The 18,773-nt window shown below is 38.1% G+C and overlaps 1 protein-coding gene across 4 annotated transcripts in view; it reads right to left on the bottom strand.

The window, feature by feature from the left end:
- cux1a (cut-like homeobox 1a) overlaps positions 1–18,773 on the bottom strand; it is a 169,481-nt gene that overhangs the window by 10,374 nt on the left and 140,334 nt on the right. For 2 of the 4 annotated variants that reach the window (XM_052117670.1, XM_052117671.1), the window contains 6 exons: positions 16,845–16,946; positions 15,918–16,004; positions 14,752–15,209; positions 13,405–13,737; positions 11,327–11,486; positions 2,036–2,314 (listed from right to left, as the gene is read on the bottom strand). In XM_052117670.1, coding sequence (XP_051973630.1) covers positions 2,036–2,314; positions 11,327–11,486; positions 13,405–13,737; positions 14,752–15,209; positions 15,918–16,004; positions 16,845–16,946 — 1,419 coding nt within the window. The remainder of the gene's footprint in view (positions 1–2,035; positions 2,315–11,326; positions 11,487–13,404; positions 13,738–14,751; positions 15,210–15,917; positions 16,005–16,844; positions 16,947–18,773) is intronic. The other 2 variants (XM_052117672.1, XM_052117673.1) reach the window with 1 other exon arrangement.

Here is an 18,773-nt window from a genome sequence, read left to right as displayed (position 1 = left end):
TTTATCAAAGCAAAAATTAATGAACTTATTCATTTACAAACTTTGGATACATACAAAGGTATATTGAGGACAAATAACAACTATGCTATAGCTGCATCATTAGAATCAGTGTTGGGGAGAAACAAACTAAAGTAGTGAAACTACTAACTGAACTACATTTTTCAGTAACATGTAATGAAACAAAAGCTCAAAAGAGTGCAGCTTTTCTAGTAACAAGCGATTATTTTAAACTAGTTGAGTAGTGCAAGAAAATACTGTTTTTGTAGCAAAATAGTGAGTTAAACACAGTTGTTCATTTTATAAAATTTGGGGTGTTTTTTTTTGTTTGTTTTATTAGTTATGTTGTGTACATTTATGCATTCTAGTAAGATCTGAACAGTTTTTGCCCTGAAACAGCATAGGTTAGTTCACCCAAAAACAAAATGTCTCTCTTTTACTCACTTTCATGCCATCCCATACATGTATGACTTTCTTCTGCTGAACACAAAGATTTTTATATATCTGCAAGCCCATACAATGCAAGTGAATGGAAAGTGACCTTTAAAGCTCCAGTGGTTTAATATATGTCTTCTGAAGCGATCACTTTGGGTGAGAAACAGATCAATATTTAAGTCCTTTTTTCCTACATAACTCTACTTTCACATTCTGAAAGTGGAAATTTATTATTAAAAAAAAAAATAAAAAAAAAAATAAAACAGACTTACGTATTGATCTGTTTCACATCCACACCTATCATATCACTTCTGAAGACAGATTTATCAACTGGAGGCTTATGGATTACTTTTATGCTGCTTTTATGTGATTTTTGGAGCATAAAAGGTCTGGTCACCATTCATTTACATTGTATGGACCTACAGAGCTGATATATCCTTCTAAAAATCTTTGTGTTCAGCAGACGAAAGTCATACACATCTGGGATAGCATGAGTGCGTGTAATTTACGAGATAATTTTAGCTCTTGGGTGACCTACCCCTTTAATGTTGTTAGCCAGTTTTCATAAGTAGTGTAGCTAAATACTTTTCAAAATGGTAGTTTGACTGTAGTTGAACTACTTTATTATGAGTAGCAAGCTTGGCAAACTACACTTTCAAAGAATCCTCCTCAACAATGAACCATATGGAACTATTTTCAACATGGCACAGTATTGAATAAAATTAAAGTATATTTTATGGTTGGAAAACATAACGCATTAATTTCTGCGATTAATAATTTAATAATGTTAATAATGTATTAATAATTTAATAAAGGAAATTAATGCATTTTTTTAACTTCCTGAAACTTCACTCATGTTTTTCCCTACTTCTTGTGGCTAAAATAGGCTAATATAAACTTCCAGGAGGTACAGTACTGTGCAAAAATTTTAGGCACTTAAGATGTTTCACAAAAACATTTGTCTTAAGATGGTTATTTATATCTTCAGCTTTAGTGTGTCAATAGCAAATCTAATTTTTAGACTCCTAAAAATGTATTTTGCAAATAGAAGTACAGGGAGCCCTGCAATAGACAGCATGGACCCCACAGAGCCCCCCCCCACCCCCCGACCATCGAGACAGTCTGGGATTACAAGAAGAGCCAGAGCAACTGAGACAGCTGAAAATAGATAGAAGAACTGTGGCAAATTCTTCAAGAAGCTTGGAACATCCAATCTGCCAACAACCAAGAAAAACTTTGTTCAGGTGTACCTAGGAGAATTGGGGCTCTTTTAAAAGGCAAAGGTGGTCACACCAAATATTGATTTAGCTTTTTTATGTTTACTGGACTTTGTATGACATTAAGTGATAAATGAAAACTATTTATGTCATTAATTTTGAAGACATTCTAACTATGCAACATTTTTACAAGTGCCTAAAACTTTTGCACATTACTGTACAGTACACACTCAGGTCTGAATGACCACTAAATGCTGTCTAGGTAGGCAGTTCACTAGGTTTGGGAATAGAGCTTAGTTAGAATATGCATGTGAATATTACTGTAGTCCACTTTTCATTTACTGAGTTATATTTTTTGTGGCCATGGCATCTTTTAACACACTCACCAAGGTTGTTATCTGTGAGAACTTCTTTGACTTTCTTGGTGATGGTGTAGGTGTCCAGCTCGGGAGACATGGCCACTGTTTCTTGAATGCTAAGACCCGAATGTCCTGGCACAGGTAACGGTAAAGGCGTGCCGGGCTGCGACTCGGAAGTCTCACTTGGCTCCTGGATGGATGCTCGGCACATCTGCTCCTCCTGCTGGCTTTTAACAGACTCTTCGGCCGAACTGAGAGGGGATTCTGGGGCAGGACTGCAGCTGGCTGAGGTCTTTGGAGTAATCTCTATGGAAACAAGAGGAAGACTTGAGACCATTGGGAATGCAACATGTGGCCTTGATATGGGGCATGTAGCCAGTGAAACAGTAACCCAACCAAGGTCTTACTGCTCAGCAACAGGAAGCGATGGATGGTGACAGCTGCATCTTGTCATGCCATGTTATGGCTTCTCTTGAAGCATAATGGATAAATAAATGAACGAGGATGAGAGACAAATGTGTCTATCTCAAAGTAGCTATTTACAAATGTTTATTTACAGGTTTACAGTCTTTTATTCACTCTCATGTCATTCCAAATCCATTACTTTTTTTTTCTTTCTTTTTTTTGTGGAACATAAAATATGATATTTTTAAGCTGCTTTTTCCGTACAAGTATATAGAGACCAGGGGCTGTTAAGCTCCAAAAAGGACTAAAACACACCATAATCATAGTGCTTTTGGCTATATTCCAAGTCTTCTGAAGTCATACAATAGCTTTGTGTGAGGAACAAACTGAGATTTAAGTCATTATTCACTGAAAATCTTCCTCTTCCTATGTCGCTCCAGGTTTGGCATCAATAAAACCAAATGCCATTGGTTCTCATGTATCCTGTAAGCAAATGTGACATGCCAAGTTTTGTACAGTGACTATTCACTGAATGTCTTCCACTCCAATGTAGTTCTCAAATCTCATTTGCTCATCATGTGCATTTTTATACTTGGTGTGTCAAGATACGTCACTACAGGTTTGATGTCAATGACCTCAACCTCTTTTTCAGACAAAGTTATTGTATAGCTTCAGAAGCCTTGGAGTCATATGAACTACTTTTATGGTGCTTTTTTGTTGTTGTTCTTTTGGAGCTTAATTGGCCATGGCTACAAAATGCTTTTATATTGTGAGCCAAGAAATTATATTATTTATAATTATATTCTATTCTTTTGTGTTCCATGGAAAAGAGAATGACACACACACAAACACACACACACACACCAAAAGATTTAGGCACTTGTGAAAAATGTTGCATAGTTAGGATGTCTTCAAAATAATGACATAAATAGTTTTAATTTATCACTTAATGTCATACAAAGTCCAGTAAACATAAAAAAACGAAATCAATATTTGGTGTGACCACCTTTGCCTTTAAAACAGCACCAATTCTCCTAGGTACACCTGGACACAGTTTTTGTTGTTTTTTGGCAGATATGATGTACCAAGCTTGAAGAATTTGCCAGTTCTAATATCTATTTAGGCTGTCTCAATTGCTTTTGTCTCTTCATGTAATCCCAAACTGACTCGATGTTGAGTGGGGGGCTCTGTGGGGGCCATTACATATGTTACAGGGCTCCCTGTTCTTATATTCTAATCTATTCTATTTGCAAAAGTAATGTTTGGGAGTCTTACATTTATATTTCCTTTTGACACACTACAGCTGAAGATATATATAACCATCTTAAGACAAATGTTTTTGTGAAACATTTGATGTGCCTAAAACGTTTGCACTGTAAATATATCTACCAGCCTGTCTGCACCAATAATCATCCATGCGATTATCTAATCAGCCAAACAGCAGTGCAGTCATACAGATATGGGTCAGGAGCTTCAGTTAATGTTCACATCAACCACCAGAATGGTGATTTGGACTGTGGCATGATTGTTGGTGACAGACGGGCTGGTTTGAGTATTTCTGTAACTGCTGATGTCCTGGGATTTTCACACACAACATTCTCTAGAATTGACTCAAAATGGTGCCAAAACAAACAACATCCAGTGAGTGGGATTTCTGTGGACAGAAATGCATCTTTCTTGATGAGAGAGGTCAACAGAGAATGGCCAGACTGGTTCAAAAGTCTACGGTAACTCAGATAACCGCTCTATACAATTCTGGTGAGAACAATATCATCTCAGAACGCTATTCTGAGATGTGGTTTGGTGCTGTTTTGGTGGCACGAGGGGGACCTACACAATATTAGGCAGGTGGTTTTATGTTGTGGCTGATCAGTGTACACACACACACACACACACACACACACACACACACACAAAATGTAATGCATACAATTTTAAAACATCATATTTATAGATGTAATACATTACATGTCTAATAAGCTAAAATGTAATCAAAATCATGAAAAACTGATGATAACATTTAAAATCAATATCTTCATAATATACCCAAATTAGAAGATACCTGTATAATTAAAAGCATTAGCTGTGGGAAATATAGCCAAATTAATCAGAATCTAATCAAGAGCTTGTGAATCAGAATCAAAAGAAATATATCTTGTTAGCGCAACCTTCAATACACCAAAGCACACAACACTCTTTTCTCCATCTCTCTGTAATTCTTTTCCCTTTCATTTCCCATCTTCTTCTCCCTGACTCTGATTCTTGGGGTGTGGCAGTGCAGTGCAGTGCTGGTGGTGAAGAGAGCATCGGGAGGGAGCGTCAGTTTGGATTAGCTGCCTGCCGAGCTGGGGGACACAGCGAGCAGAGAGCAGGGCGCTCAAGGCGGGGAGCAGCCAGTCATATCAGATCTGCAGCAAGACCGCACACAGCCTGTTGACAGTTTGACTGGCGGCGTGGTGTGTGTGTGTGTTCGTGTGGGAGGGAGGTAGGAGGTGTTTTAGGGACACAAGCAGGAATGACAGGATGTTCCTGTGCAAGTAACCAGCGTGTGTGTGATGAGGGTGGGGGCGGGGGGCACATCTGGACACACAGCTGGTCAATGCAGCTATGCATGTGGCCTCACACACACACACTGAGCTGGAATAAGCAGCAAAAATATGAAAGCCTACATCTGTCTGCTCCTAATTTTGATGAATGATGGGATTGGATTTCATATGCACACAACAGGTCTGTGTCGTATTAGAACTCACATCCAATTTACTTGGTTTCTATTTCTGCTGCATAGCACCGGGTAGGCCCACCCACTTTGAAATCTTATTGGTCCAAAATCCAGCTCCACATAAGAGTACATTAAACAATGAACATGATCAGATCACATTCAGTATGGACAGACAAAATTGCTGTAAACTTATTGCAACACATCTGGTTAGGCCAAAAAACTTGAATGAGGCATTCTCACCTTAGACGAATGTAAGCTAATCTTAACTGGATTCTGATTGGACGATAGCAAGGACAGACTGACATTCAGAGGAAAGGATCTGCAGAGACTGATAAGGGGTCATGGGGAGCTCTTCAACTCTCTCTCTCACACACACACAGACACACACACACACACAATGCTTCAAAGACATTCACGCACCTATGCATACACACACACCCTGGAGGAGAGCTTGTTTTAGCCTGGTTGAGTGTGTCATCCTAATGAGGGTCAGTAAGGACAGGCAATATAGAGGGCACTCACTAGAGGACAACAGATAGTGAACAGGAAGGACCTTGCTTGGTACAGAGTTGCTAGCACATCTGTAACATATCCGTTTGTGTGGAGTTTTTTTCTCCCTTTTAGAGTTGCTCGCTTATTAATTTCCTGTTTCTAAAACATTAAATTCTTACTTTTTTTTCTGCAAGGCTTTGCACCCAGAAATAAAAATATGCCATTATTTACTCACCCTCAAGTCATTGCAAACATGTGTGACTTTCTTTCTTCCTTCATTGTAACACTAGCAGAAATGTCATGATAAGTAATGTCCCAATCATTGTTTTCAATGATTCGGTTGATTTAGCTCACAAAGGTGGTCTAAACGACGATGTTTTGGACAATAAAACGTACATTTTTGTCTGTACCTCACACAAAGCTATTGTATGCACTTGGAAAACAGCTTAAGTCATATAGACTACTTTTATGGTGCTTTTGCATCATTTAAAAGCCTAAACAATCCAGTCCCCACTCATAGTTATTGCATGGAAAAGAGCAACTATTACATTATTCAAAATGTCTCCTTTTGTGTTAAACGGAAAAGTACAAGCCAAACAGGTTTAGAATAACAGGAGGGTGAATAAATGATATGCACTATAAAATAATCATATTATTATTTACAATAAATTTCCTTTTGGGGGATAACCATTCCTTTAACTCATTATAAAGCATAAACCAGCATATCTCTCTATAAATCTGCATATTTTACGCATATCAATCACTTGACCTAAATCAATCTTAAGTCTTTAAAGCATCCGGTTTTAAATCCACATTCAGGCTCTTTCTCCTGTCCTGCCACCATTTGTTTTTATTTATTTATTTATTTTTTGTGCTAGAGGTGCATTAGCTCAGTGCTAAGTGCTCAGTGCTGAAAGCTGTAAGGCACAGAACAGGGCAGCTGGAAGAAAGAAAAGCCATTACAGACCTCTAAAGCCCGGGCCATTATGGTGCCTGCTGTTCAGATTATCTACCAAATCACTCATGCCTGGCCAGTTCATTTAAACACATTCGCCCCAACTATCCACCCTGGCACATTACTGAGTTAATATGTGTGCAAACATATACTGTATCCTTACGATTTCATCTGTGTGTGTTTGTTAGGATGGGTGGTATGACCAAAAACTTTTATCACAGAATGAGTAATTCTAGATCACAGTAATGGTATATGTCATGATATAGTTATTTTTGCAGGAAGTAATGAATTAAATGCAATACAAATGAAAACTGCTTCATCTTATCTGATTATTTTAGATTGTTCTCTTTTTATTTGGAGATTAATGGAAACAAACCAAAAGATACGATTATTCATAGCATGAATGATGAGTCTGGCATCTGTGCAAAAACAGCTGCTTCACATTATGTAACACTTGAGTTAAAAGCAAAAGACTCAAAAACAGTCAAACTAACATTATAAAAAATTGTTTCAATTCTAAACTTTGACTGTATGAGTCAAGTTCAAATCTGTTATATGAACACATTTGATCAGACATAACACATTAAATTCTATATTAAAGGAATATTCCGGATTCAATACTAGTTAAGCTCAATCGACAGCATTTGTGGCAAAATGTTGATTACCACAAAAATGTATTTAAACCTGTCCCTTCTTTTCTTAAAAAAAAAAGAGCAAATATCTGGGTTACAGTGAGACACTTACAATGGAAGTGAATGAGGCCAATCCGTAAAGGTTAAAATACTCACTATTTCAAAAGTATAACCACAAGACATAAACAATATGCATGTTTCCATGTATCTTGTGTGATAAAATCACTTACTAACTGTGCAAAGTTATATTCGATTTTACAACTTCGTTGCCATGACCACTGTAGAAACAGTAAAAATGATGATTTAAAGAAATTTACAGCTCAAATAATACACAAGTTTTAACAAATTAATTAATATTTCTCCACCATTCTCATGTGTAAATAATCTAAGGCTCACTGACAGCCATGCCAAAATATCTACCATGGTATAAACAGTATAGTGAATTCTCCAGTAGTTGACATATTTATACCGTTGCAAGATATACACTCACTGAGCACTTTTTTAGGAGCACTATAGTACTAATAAAGTGCCCAACGTGGTCAACTGCTGATGAGATTCATCCGCCTCAAGGTTGTGTATTCTGAGATAATATTCTGCTCACTAAAATTGTACAGAGTGACTATCAGAGTTACCATAGCCTTTCTGTCAGCTGGAACCAGTCTGGCCATTCTCAGTTGACCTCTCTCATCATCAAGCAGTTTCCATCCGCAGAACTGCCGCTCACTGGATGTTTTTTGTTTTTGGCACAATTCTGAGTAAACTCTAGAAACTGTTGTGCATGAAAATTCAGGAGATCAGCAGTTACAGAAATACTCAAACCAGCCCGTCACCAACAATCATGCCACGGTCAAAATCACTGAGATCAAATTTTTTCCCCCATTCTGATGGTTGATGTGAACATTAACGTAAGCTCCTGACCCATATCTGCCTGATTTTATGCATTGCACTGCTGCCACATGATTGGCTGATTAGATAATTGCATGAATAAGTAGGTTTACAGGTGTTCCTAATAAAGTGCTCAGTGAGTGTATACTGTTATACCACCCAGTCCTAATGTTAGTGAGTGGTTAAAAACCAAGGTAGGATCCTAATATCCACGGCTTGGATTAAAAAGGAAGGCAGTGTGACATTTACATTTCTGTATTATCTCAGACTTTTTTCCAAAGTCGATAATTTTCTATTCCATTTTTACCCACCTCTTGCTTCTCCGGCTGATCTCATCACTATAATGTATATATTACTCGGCTTAATTTGTGGTAAAAATTACAGAGAAAGGCTTCTTTAAGTAGGACAGCCTGCAAGTGCTATTCATCATAATCGGCCCTGCACTCACACACACAGCTTGACTCCCATTTATTATTCCATCGGCTGATTATTTGCATATTAATCAGCCACTGGAGCATGATGAGGCGCTCGGCAGCCAGTCACAGAGGAGGAGAGGCAGGTAATTATCATATATCCCGCACTGATGGGCTAATTGATTACAACAGCTCGAGGAGGCCCTTGAGAGAGCCCAGGGGGTCTTTTCTGGATGGCCCCTGTGAGACAACCACCCTCACCATCCATGCTGCACCAATTTAACCCAACCCCCCATCAATAGCTTTTCTTAAAATCCAGGTCAATGAAAATATAAAAATTGATAACTGCTAATAAACAGCAAACAAGGGTTTAAAAGGGCCCTGAATGGCAAATTAATTGCTTGAATTTTACATTTATTGAAATGTGAGTGCTGCTTGCCAGTGAGAAACATGCACCACGATACTAGGATGTTTTGCTATGTGGTTGCTAGAGTGCTCTGTTGCTTTCTGATCCAAATGAAAAATAAATAAATAAATAAAACACACCCCAAAAGTGTCTATGATATTTAAAAAGTCGTCTCTTTAACAAGCTGCACAATGTTTTGGTGTCACCCATGATTGTGGCACAAATAGTGTGGGCATTACATGCCAAACTTAAACTTAAGGTTAGCGATTTGTTGAAATCAAAGTATGAGCAATAGCAATAGTGCTGCTTGCCTTAGCAAATACAACTAATAATTCTCCAGCACTCTGATAAACATCTGAGATTGATTTATAGAATGTTGTTTTCCTAACATAATGACTGTGTCCTAAAGTGGGTCAACCGAAACTATGATTCGCATCCATTTAATCATGAGTAATTTAAATTCTCCCACCGTAAGGCTGACCGAGGTGCAGCTGGCTGAACTACAGAAGCATTAAGCTGAGATTTGGGTTGCCCGTGGTTATTTATTCAAGCCAGACTAAAACCAGTATCAGTCAAACCATTAATGCATCCCATTTTACTTCCGTAATATGACATATTTTAGAGTAAAAACAGGAAACTCGTGAAAAGTGTGCATTCCATACCATAATGGGGAAAGACTTCATAGTTTGCAGTCAATTGTGTACTTCTCAGGTTTCCTGAACACTTCCCTAGACATCCATTGGTTGGACAAACAGATAATCCCACCCCAAACTCACACCATTCATTGAGCCAATTTCCTGCGTAAGGCTAGTTAAATGCTCAAATAAACCAGCAATGTTTTTTATAGCACTACAAAGCCAGAACGTTTACTCTTTTTAAGGGAAGTCATCCTAAAATGGCTTACTTATAATTGTCTCTGCAGAGTAAGCTGGAATACAAGAAAGAATTGTAAAAAACATAGAAAAAAATGACATAATACATAAGCTATAATGAGACGGATATTATTAGTCATTCAGTAAAGTCTGAACACGAGAGTGGGCGATTCGGATCCCTGCTTTCCTTCCTGCGATACTTTCAGTGTTACATATCAGAACGTGACTGTACTTGGAATTTTCAGAGGGGAGAAACAGAGGTGATTGAAAAGGAGATGGAGGGCAAAGTTTTACTTTCACAAAACGCCCATGCCAAATGAGAAGAGAGAAGAATGAATGGTGGCTATGATGATGATGCCAAGATTGAAACCAAGAAACCAAAGCCACATTACAACGACAAGTTCTTTCATATCCGTCTTTGGCCACCATGTAGGTTTCATGTTTACGTGTCCTGGTATGATGCTTTGTATGATGTGGTTGACCATTCAATTAAGGGAACTTTTCTGTCCCCTAGGATGATTTTAAAGAATTAATGTTTTGTTAAAGAAACTTGATTTAAATGTTAAAGAATACTAATACAAATAGCTAAAATTCTCTCATTTTAAGAGTGCTAAAAGATTACATCTTGTGCCAGATTTGTTCATTTTGGTTTTTCACTGTCAAACTTTTTAACTTCCCTTCTCTTGTAATTACATATTACAAAGTGTTAAAATCTGTGAAATTCTACTTTGCAATTTTTCCTAAGAACTAGGAGTCTTCTCTCATAATATGTGCTTACTGGCTGATGCTGCTAGTCTTAAACAGACAGTACTGATTAAGCACGTGTTCTACAAATCAATGTAAATACTTGTAAATAGTACACATTATGCAAGTAAACAATAAAAAAGTAACAAAAATATATATGCAACATGATATTTGCAATTTCAAGACATTAATGGATGGAATAGACTGAATTCGATTTTTTTTAAACCACTAACATTTGACAAATCTGATGAAAAAACGAATAATAAAATCTCATTTGTAAAATGTATATTTTCGAATTGTACCTAGAAGGGTTGTCTAGAAGTTTCCTTTATAATTAATAGCAAAAGCTGAAAGAGAATTACTTTTATATGTTGGCAAAATGGACAATGTAACAGAAATGTAACCATATGAATCGATATCGAATCGAGATTGGAATCGAAAGCTTGTGAATCGGAATCAAATTGGATTGGAAAATCTATATCACTACCAATCCTTATTCGACAAGTTTAATTCAGAAGAAAAAAAATATTTTTACTTTACAAATTCAAAGTTCACTGACTTCTAGCTACAGTAACATGTAGTCCAAGGTTTATCCAACTTTTTCTCAAAAATCCACTTAAAGGTTGATCAAGGACATAAGATCTTCAGTCTAGACAACTGACTAATGTTTAAACAGATTAAATATAGTTTGATTTCAAGAAATATAGTCAAGATGTCCATTAGTCTAAAGTGCTCCTAATTGAAGAACCACCCATGTGTACAGTATGTTATATATAACCAGTGTCTGGGTGTTACCTTGTGTTTGTCCAGGCATAGGCAGCAGTGCCTGACCCAGCTCTCCGTTCAGCCATAACTGCATACGTATAAACGGCTCTCTTCCTTTTTGCGTGAGTTTGCTCCAGTGCTTTGGCCGAGAGAGCATGTCGCTTACACTCCCCTGAGAGAGGCCAAGCACCTGCAACACACACACACACACACACACAGGATATGGTACATCAGATTCAGAGAAAAACAACCCTGAAACAAATATGAAGATATTTCATGATGCAATAAGAAGAAAGTTGCAACTGATATTACAGACTCATACATTTGCAAGCAATATAAAAATGAAACAGACACATGCACAATCGAAAGCCTCAGCTGAAGAGGAAATCAATTTCAGGGCTAAACAATTAGGATGGCCCACTTTGGGGCTAGTCACTTGCCCCATCAAGACAATGCCAATGCTATGCTGCCATTGTGTCTTGCGGTCATTGATCATGTACAGTACATGTGTTTTTATGCCTCGCAGGTTTATACCTTTTGTTTTCTGTGATGTACTTAACATTGTTGCTGTGCATTCAGCTGATTTAAATGCATCACCAACTTATCTAGCTGGTTAACACAGATGAGGTTTGTTTAAATTGTAAGAATGACTTGTGGCAGTCTTGATAGCATCTGTTAGAATGACGTTTTTCACCATATCCCATTGTTTTCTAGCAAAAGTGAGCGCAATTCAAGCTATTATTCCAAAGTAGAAATGTAAACTATTTGCTGCAAATGATTCTATTTTTTTGTAAAGAAAACACAACACAAAGTGTTAAACATAAATTATAAATATTTTTTTCTGACATACATATGTCACTAAAAATAAAATGTATAATTATTTGTGGTGAGGCTAGTGATTAAGATCACCACTGCAACGTAAAAATGCATAAAATGGATAGTTTTAACTATTAATTCTGTTTTGATTAAGATGGAAAGCCACCATAATGATAAGGTGGCTCTAGGTGGTTGCCAGGTCATTGCTATGTGGTTGCTAAGGTGTTTTGGGTAGTTGCTAGCTAGTTTTCAGGGTGTTTTGGGTGGTTGCTAGGTGGTTACTTAGAGGCCTAAGTAAAAAGAGCTCATCTCTCAAGTCTATGATATTCTGGTACCTATATATGGAATGGGTCCCTCCTTCAATAGATTTTTTTGTGTCACACACTGGACGCATCTGGTAGACAACATGGCACGTTCTACAATTCAAAACAATTGTTTTCTATGAATGTATGCACACCACTGCCATGGCTTGGTGTCTGTTTGCGACACCCAGATACGACTCCAGCGGCTGCTCAAATTTCTGCAGTCCACGCACATAGTTTTCCAGTAAATTCAACCCCACTCTTTCTCAAAGGAAATAGATTATATACTTTAACCATGACTGGATGATACACTGTCTATATGCATCTTTCTTATAGCCTACACTATGTATGCTTAGTTAAAAGTTTGTCTTTTTGTGGTTTGACAGCTTGAATGAAGCCTATTTTAATTGCATAATAAACATTGCCATTTCTAATCGTTCAGGTTGCAGTTACACCAGTTTCATACACTAACCTGCAAACTCATCAACGTCACTTTGTTCATTCTTAAAGTATAAAAACCTTTGTAAATTTTGTGTGTATGGTGACTAGATTTACAAATTTGGACTGCCACCTGCATAGCATTGTCACGTGTCATGTGTGCGATTTCGGTGTGATGCGGTGCTTCTCATCCAGTGTGCAACTGGCTTAAGTTTAATTGCTTAGTAAATAAGTAGCAAGTAGAAGGAAGACGTTGTAAAGTCACTATAAACACACAACTCTGATCACACATTCTAAAGCCTAGTAATGCACTAATTTTCACTGTTGCTTTGCAACTGCATACAGCCTACCGCTTTGTGTCATGCCTAAAAAGCATGTTAAACACATATGGCAAAATCACTATAATGCACGGCTTCTCGTGGCTTATTGTATTGCTACAGTACTGACCTGACTGGGTCAGAAGAAAAAACTCCTCATTGTTTAGACGTGCATTCCGCTGGGAATGAAGGACAAGTAATCAATGGAGGTGTCTCTAATCTGAAAATCACTGACCTTCTCTCCAAAGATCCGCTGACAGATGCCATTCTTGGCCAGCTTGTCTTTGACCTGCTGTGTGAGATCCACAGTGTCCACTTCTTGGTACATGTAGTACTCGTACTGCTCGGGTGTGAGCGGGGGCACCACGGGTTTGGCGACTTTGGGGAGGGACAGTAAAGGCGAGGAAGATGGCAGTGGGCTGCTCTGAGGGGTCTCGCTGCCACTGGGCATTTGCAGACTGAACTCTGAGCTCTGGGAGTATGGCGACTCTGAGCTGGGCCAGTCCTTCCAGTAATCCAGAGATGAGGCAGGAGCCATGGGCGCAGTGCTGCCCAGCCGAGGGAGCTTCTGGTGGGAGACAAAGAGTAGGAGAGTTGGGGGTGAGACACTTGGTGAAACTGAATAAGGCTCAAGAAGGAGGGAGTGGGAAGTGGGCTATTCTAGAACTCTGGTGTGCCAATATTCTGCCTGGACTTATAAATTAAATATACTAAATATATAAATAATAATTTATTCTAAAAATAGTTATTATTTAATCTTTATTAACACTTGTAAAGTAATGTTTAAATATATTAAATATATAAACTAAATATAGAATTAATTAAATTGTGTTCACTAAATGTAACATACATGGCTACCTACAGTACACTGTAATTTAGTGAAGCTCAATAATATGATTGGCAACTAGATTTTTATATTTTCTGAAGAAAATGTGAATGGTGCTTGCCAGTGCAAAACTCACCACCACAATGCTAGGGTGTCCTTAGTGGTTGCCAGGGCATTTCAATGCGGTTGCTAAGGTGTTCTAGGTGGTTGCTAATTAGCTACTTACTGCCAAGAGTGAAAAGCAGCCCATGGTTCCTAGATATAGCTTGGGTCACTCCGTTAATGCAAGTCTATAAAATGTTTTGCCCATTTAATCGTCTACATCTAAACCAACTGATCTCAGTTCAGAAGACTTTGGGCTGTCAGCAAAGGGTTCAAATTTGGATGTATTAAGTCTTATCACGACATGTGTTGCGAAACACATTTTACAATTAAATGTACAGTATCATGATACATCACAATATCGTAATTAGATCACAATTAAAATGGCGACAGACATCTCAGACAACTTGCATCTTCATTACTGAATTTAGGACATTTGAATTCACAAATATTGATACATGAAACTAAAGTACAATATCAGTACATGATTGTATCGGCAAAACCCTACTTACAATGCATGTATTATAGGGCCAAGCAACTTTATCAGTGGTGTTAGTTTCATGGATTATCCCATCTAGGATTGAACCTACAACATTTTGGTTAACATTTCAGATCTTGAGCCCCTCATGATACAACTTGGTAAAAGCACTATACCTCCTTGCTATCCTCTTGACTGTGGGCATCTTCGCTTACAGTGGGCTGCATGGTTCCACGACGTTCAGTGAGACCAGAGCTCCACCAGTGCTCCCTCCAAGAACCTACACCTACTCCGCTCTCAGAGTGACGACTAAGCTTGGCCCCTCCATCCAGCCCAATCTCTGACACGGCCACCTCACCTATCTCCTTCTTCACCCCAGTGTGGAAGTCCAGGAGAGGGGAAGTGGAGGGCTTCTTTAGAGACTGAGCAATAGGGGTGTAGGGCAAGGTAGAGAGCGGGGAACCCAAGAGCTTGGAGCCCAGGAGCGAGAGATCGGTCGGGGCCATGGAGGTGGACTTCAGCACGGGTTCCAGGGAAACCTGCTGGGCCTCCATCTCTCTCCGAGCCTGCTCAAGGATGGAGCGAATGTTCTCATCGGAGTTGCTGGAGGAAGATGGAGGCTGAGAACTTTCAACTGCAGGAACAGAAGAGAATATGTGAGTGGTCACAATTGGTTGAATTATCAAGTAAATGCTGCCATGCTTACTATTCAACTTATAGAAGTTAAAAAGGGTAGTTCATGCAAAAATGTAAATTCTGTTATAATTTACTCATCCTCATGTTCTTCCAAAACTCTAACAATTTAAGTTATTGTTAGCTGAAAATCTGCAATTGCTCTTAAATTTTAAAGTATGAAAATCCTTCAATTGTTTTTCTTTCAAGTTCCACAGAAGAATAAAAGTCATAAATGTCTGGAACAACATGAGGGTATGTAAATAATGACAGAATATTTGGGTGAACTATCCCTTAAAAGGATCGTGGTATTAGATCCCGGCCCTACACTCAATGAATTATAATTTGGTATTTGATGTGACATATACCATGTCAATGCTGTACACTTATAATAATAGTAAAAGAGCTTATCTGCAAACAGTTTTATATAATAAAGCTGCACAAAGGGCAAGGTAAAGTAGACAAAAACATCTGTTATGTGAGCTGTATGTTTAAAGATCTCTCAAAACTTGTTCATACACAGGGTTTTTCCTTGATGTATATTTATAACATACATCGGTCATAAAACCCCATGACTAAATTATGACAGAAGTTCATTGAAAGCAGTATGTTGTTGGTGTGAGGGGGAAAATCTGGGAAAAAACTTTTAATAGACAGTACAAAACCTCACCAAGTCTTAGACTGTGTGCATATATTTGGAAATAGCTGCCCGACCCTCTGTGGTAACCTGATCGCCGTTGCCTCTCCCCCACGCCGTCTGCAGTGGCAGGTGGGGTAGAGACAGTTAGTTTAATTCCAGTACACAAGTTTGGACAGGAAAAGGGTAAATGAGGGAATTTGAAACATTCAAAATAGGGGGACATGACCGATATACTGTATTACTTGTTGTATTTGTTAGTTCGCTTTGCAGTTACAGTATATTACATTGTACCCAATGTACTATCTCACTGTGAGTCTCACTATTTGACATGGCGATGCCACTATTATTTCCACAAAAGAGAATTCCTAAAGAAATAGTTCACCCAAAAATAGTTCACACAGTCTTATGTTGCCATACGACAGCTTTGTGTGAGGAACAGACTGAAATTTAAGTCGTTATTTACTTAAAGATTTCTCTTCGATTCTTTAAGTCTGAATATGTGTATGAGTGAATGAGATTTTTCAGATACGGGAAGACTTATCAGTAAATAATTACTTAAATTTCAATCTGTTTCTCACGTAAAGCTATTGTATGGCCTCATAAGACTTGGAAAATAGTCATATGGATTACTTTTATCATGATTTGTAAACATTCTTTGCTCAAAGAAAGTAAGGATGAGTAAATGACATAATTCAAATTTTTGGACTATTTTTTGGGGTGACTATTACTTCAAAGAATCACTGGATTACATCTTCAAACTGACTCAACTCGAATTCAAATCTAATTCAACTGGCTCATTTGTAAAACAGACAATACTGTAAGAATGACTTTCCTACATTACAGAGGTAATAGAGAGACCTATCCTCAAGGAAATGGCACAATATTTTAGGGGTAAAATGTAAAAACACACGCAAGAGCCTTGATTTCCTATCTACCTGATGGAGGAACATGACTCACCTGCTTTTTGAACTTGTAACTCTCTCTTAGCCTGCTCCAAGATGGACTTAATGGCCTCATCTGAGCCGGTCTCAGATGTGCGGATGCGTGTGGTGATGTTACCTGTGAGGATATAAAAATGTTAAACAATGCGAGGTGCAGAACTCAGCCAAAGGAGGTACAGCTATAAGTGGCACCTCATGTGTAACAAAATATAAACCTCTTTTGTTCTGAAATGGAGCACAGCTTGCACAGCTCACATAACAAAAGTTATATTTAAGTTATACTTCACCCAAAAAGAAGGTTGACTTAAATTTCTGTTAGTTTCTCACACATAGTATGACATTTGGAGACTTGAAATATATAGTGCACGATACATATAGACTACTTTAATGGTACTTTTATGGTGCTTAAAAGATGTGATCACAAAGAACTGTCATTATATATATAATTATATATCTAAAAAGGAGATTCTTCAAAAGTTCTCCTGTTTGTGTTCCAAGGTAAAAATAACAGCATACTGGTTTGGAACCACAAATGGGTGAGTAAATAATGACAGAATTTCCATTTTTGGGTGAAATATTCCTTTGATGTTTAATGTTAATTATGAAAAGGCATTCATGCGAGCAACCACAGTCCTAGCGAGTTCAAACAAGAGCAAATACACGCTTATTCTAGAAACCAATCCATCAGTTAAGCTAAAATACAGACTGGCACCGTTTTATTTCATGGAAAGGAAATCTTGCAACCAGACTCAATGGCACAGAACTAAAAAAATAATTACCATAATGTTTACTTTATGTTTTCTATAATACCGCACATATTAGCACCTGTACTGCCGCTGGCTTAAACAGCACTTCCTGTACACAGACTGAATCCCTTTTCCTGTCCACTTAAGTCCACAGACTTCATAGACACATTTGGACAGAGGCCATGAGAAACAAACTCTCATAAAGGGATGATCTGATGGGTCAAACAATGCTAATAAATACAGAAAGAGAGTGAGAGAGATAGATAAAAAGATAGAAGAAGAGGAAAAACTGGCAGAGAGAAGTGCCCTCCGATGGGGCAATGAGCAGTGGGGCAAGGTCAGAGTCACTGGTGTGTGAGGAGAGCAGCTGGACGTTTGTATGAGGTGGAAGTAATGCTTGCTCTCTCTCTCTCTCTCTCTCACCTTCACACACACAGGGGTGGCTAGCCACCCACAGCGCCACCCTAGGGGAGACTCAACCACCAGTTGTAATGTGGATCTGCATAAAGGATTCACACACACATATATACACATATTCTGACCACGAAATAACAGGACAGGCATTTCAAGGACCTCCATGATGGACAGTTACATAGAGAACACTGATTTAGACTTGATAACACTAATAGAAAAGTTTTCCACAGTTTGAAACTAATTTGAGATTTAGCACAGATATAGTGTTTATTATAAAAAGCTGTATTCAGGGACTTCAAAAAGGGATAGTTCACCCATGAATGAAACGTCTGTAATTATTTACTCACCCTCATGTTGGTTTAAACCTGTATGACTTTCTTTCCTCTGTGGAACACAAAAAGAGATGTTTTGAAGAATGTTTACACTGCTCTCTTCCACACAATGAAAGCAAATGAGCACTAGGGGGTGGTAAGCTTAAAAAAATAAAAGTAGTCTATTCGACTCATGTCTTCTGAAGCCATATGATAGCTTTGTGTGAAACAAACTGAAAATTGAGTAGTTATTCAGTGAAACTCTTGTTCAACAGCTGTAGTCACCATTCACCTTCACTGTATGGGAAAGAGCAGCTTGGACATTGTGCTATAAATAACTCCTGTTGTGTTCCATGAAAGAAAAAAACAATGCCATTTTTGGGTGAACTATCCCTTAAAATTTCAATCACACCTCTTTCCCCCCTGTCTCTCTCACTGTACACTTGTTTTGCAACAGATTCCAGGCCAGAGATC

Source organism: Xyrauchen texanus, chromosome 44 (genome assembly GCF_025860055.1).
Source record: "Xyrauchen texanus isolate HMW12.3.18 chromosome 44, RBS_HiC_50CHRs, whole genome shotgun sequence".
In the NCBI taxonomy this organism is placed as follows: Eukaryota; Metazoa; Chordata; class Actinopteri; order Cypriniformes; family Catostomidae; genus Xyrauchen; species Xyrauchen texanus.
This window is presented reverse-complemented; position numbering and strand designations above follow the sequence as displayed.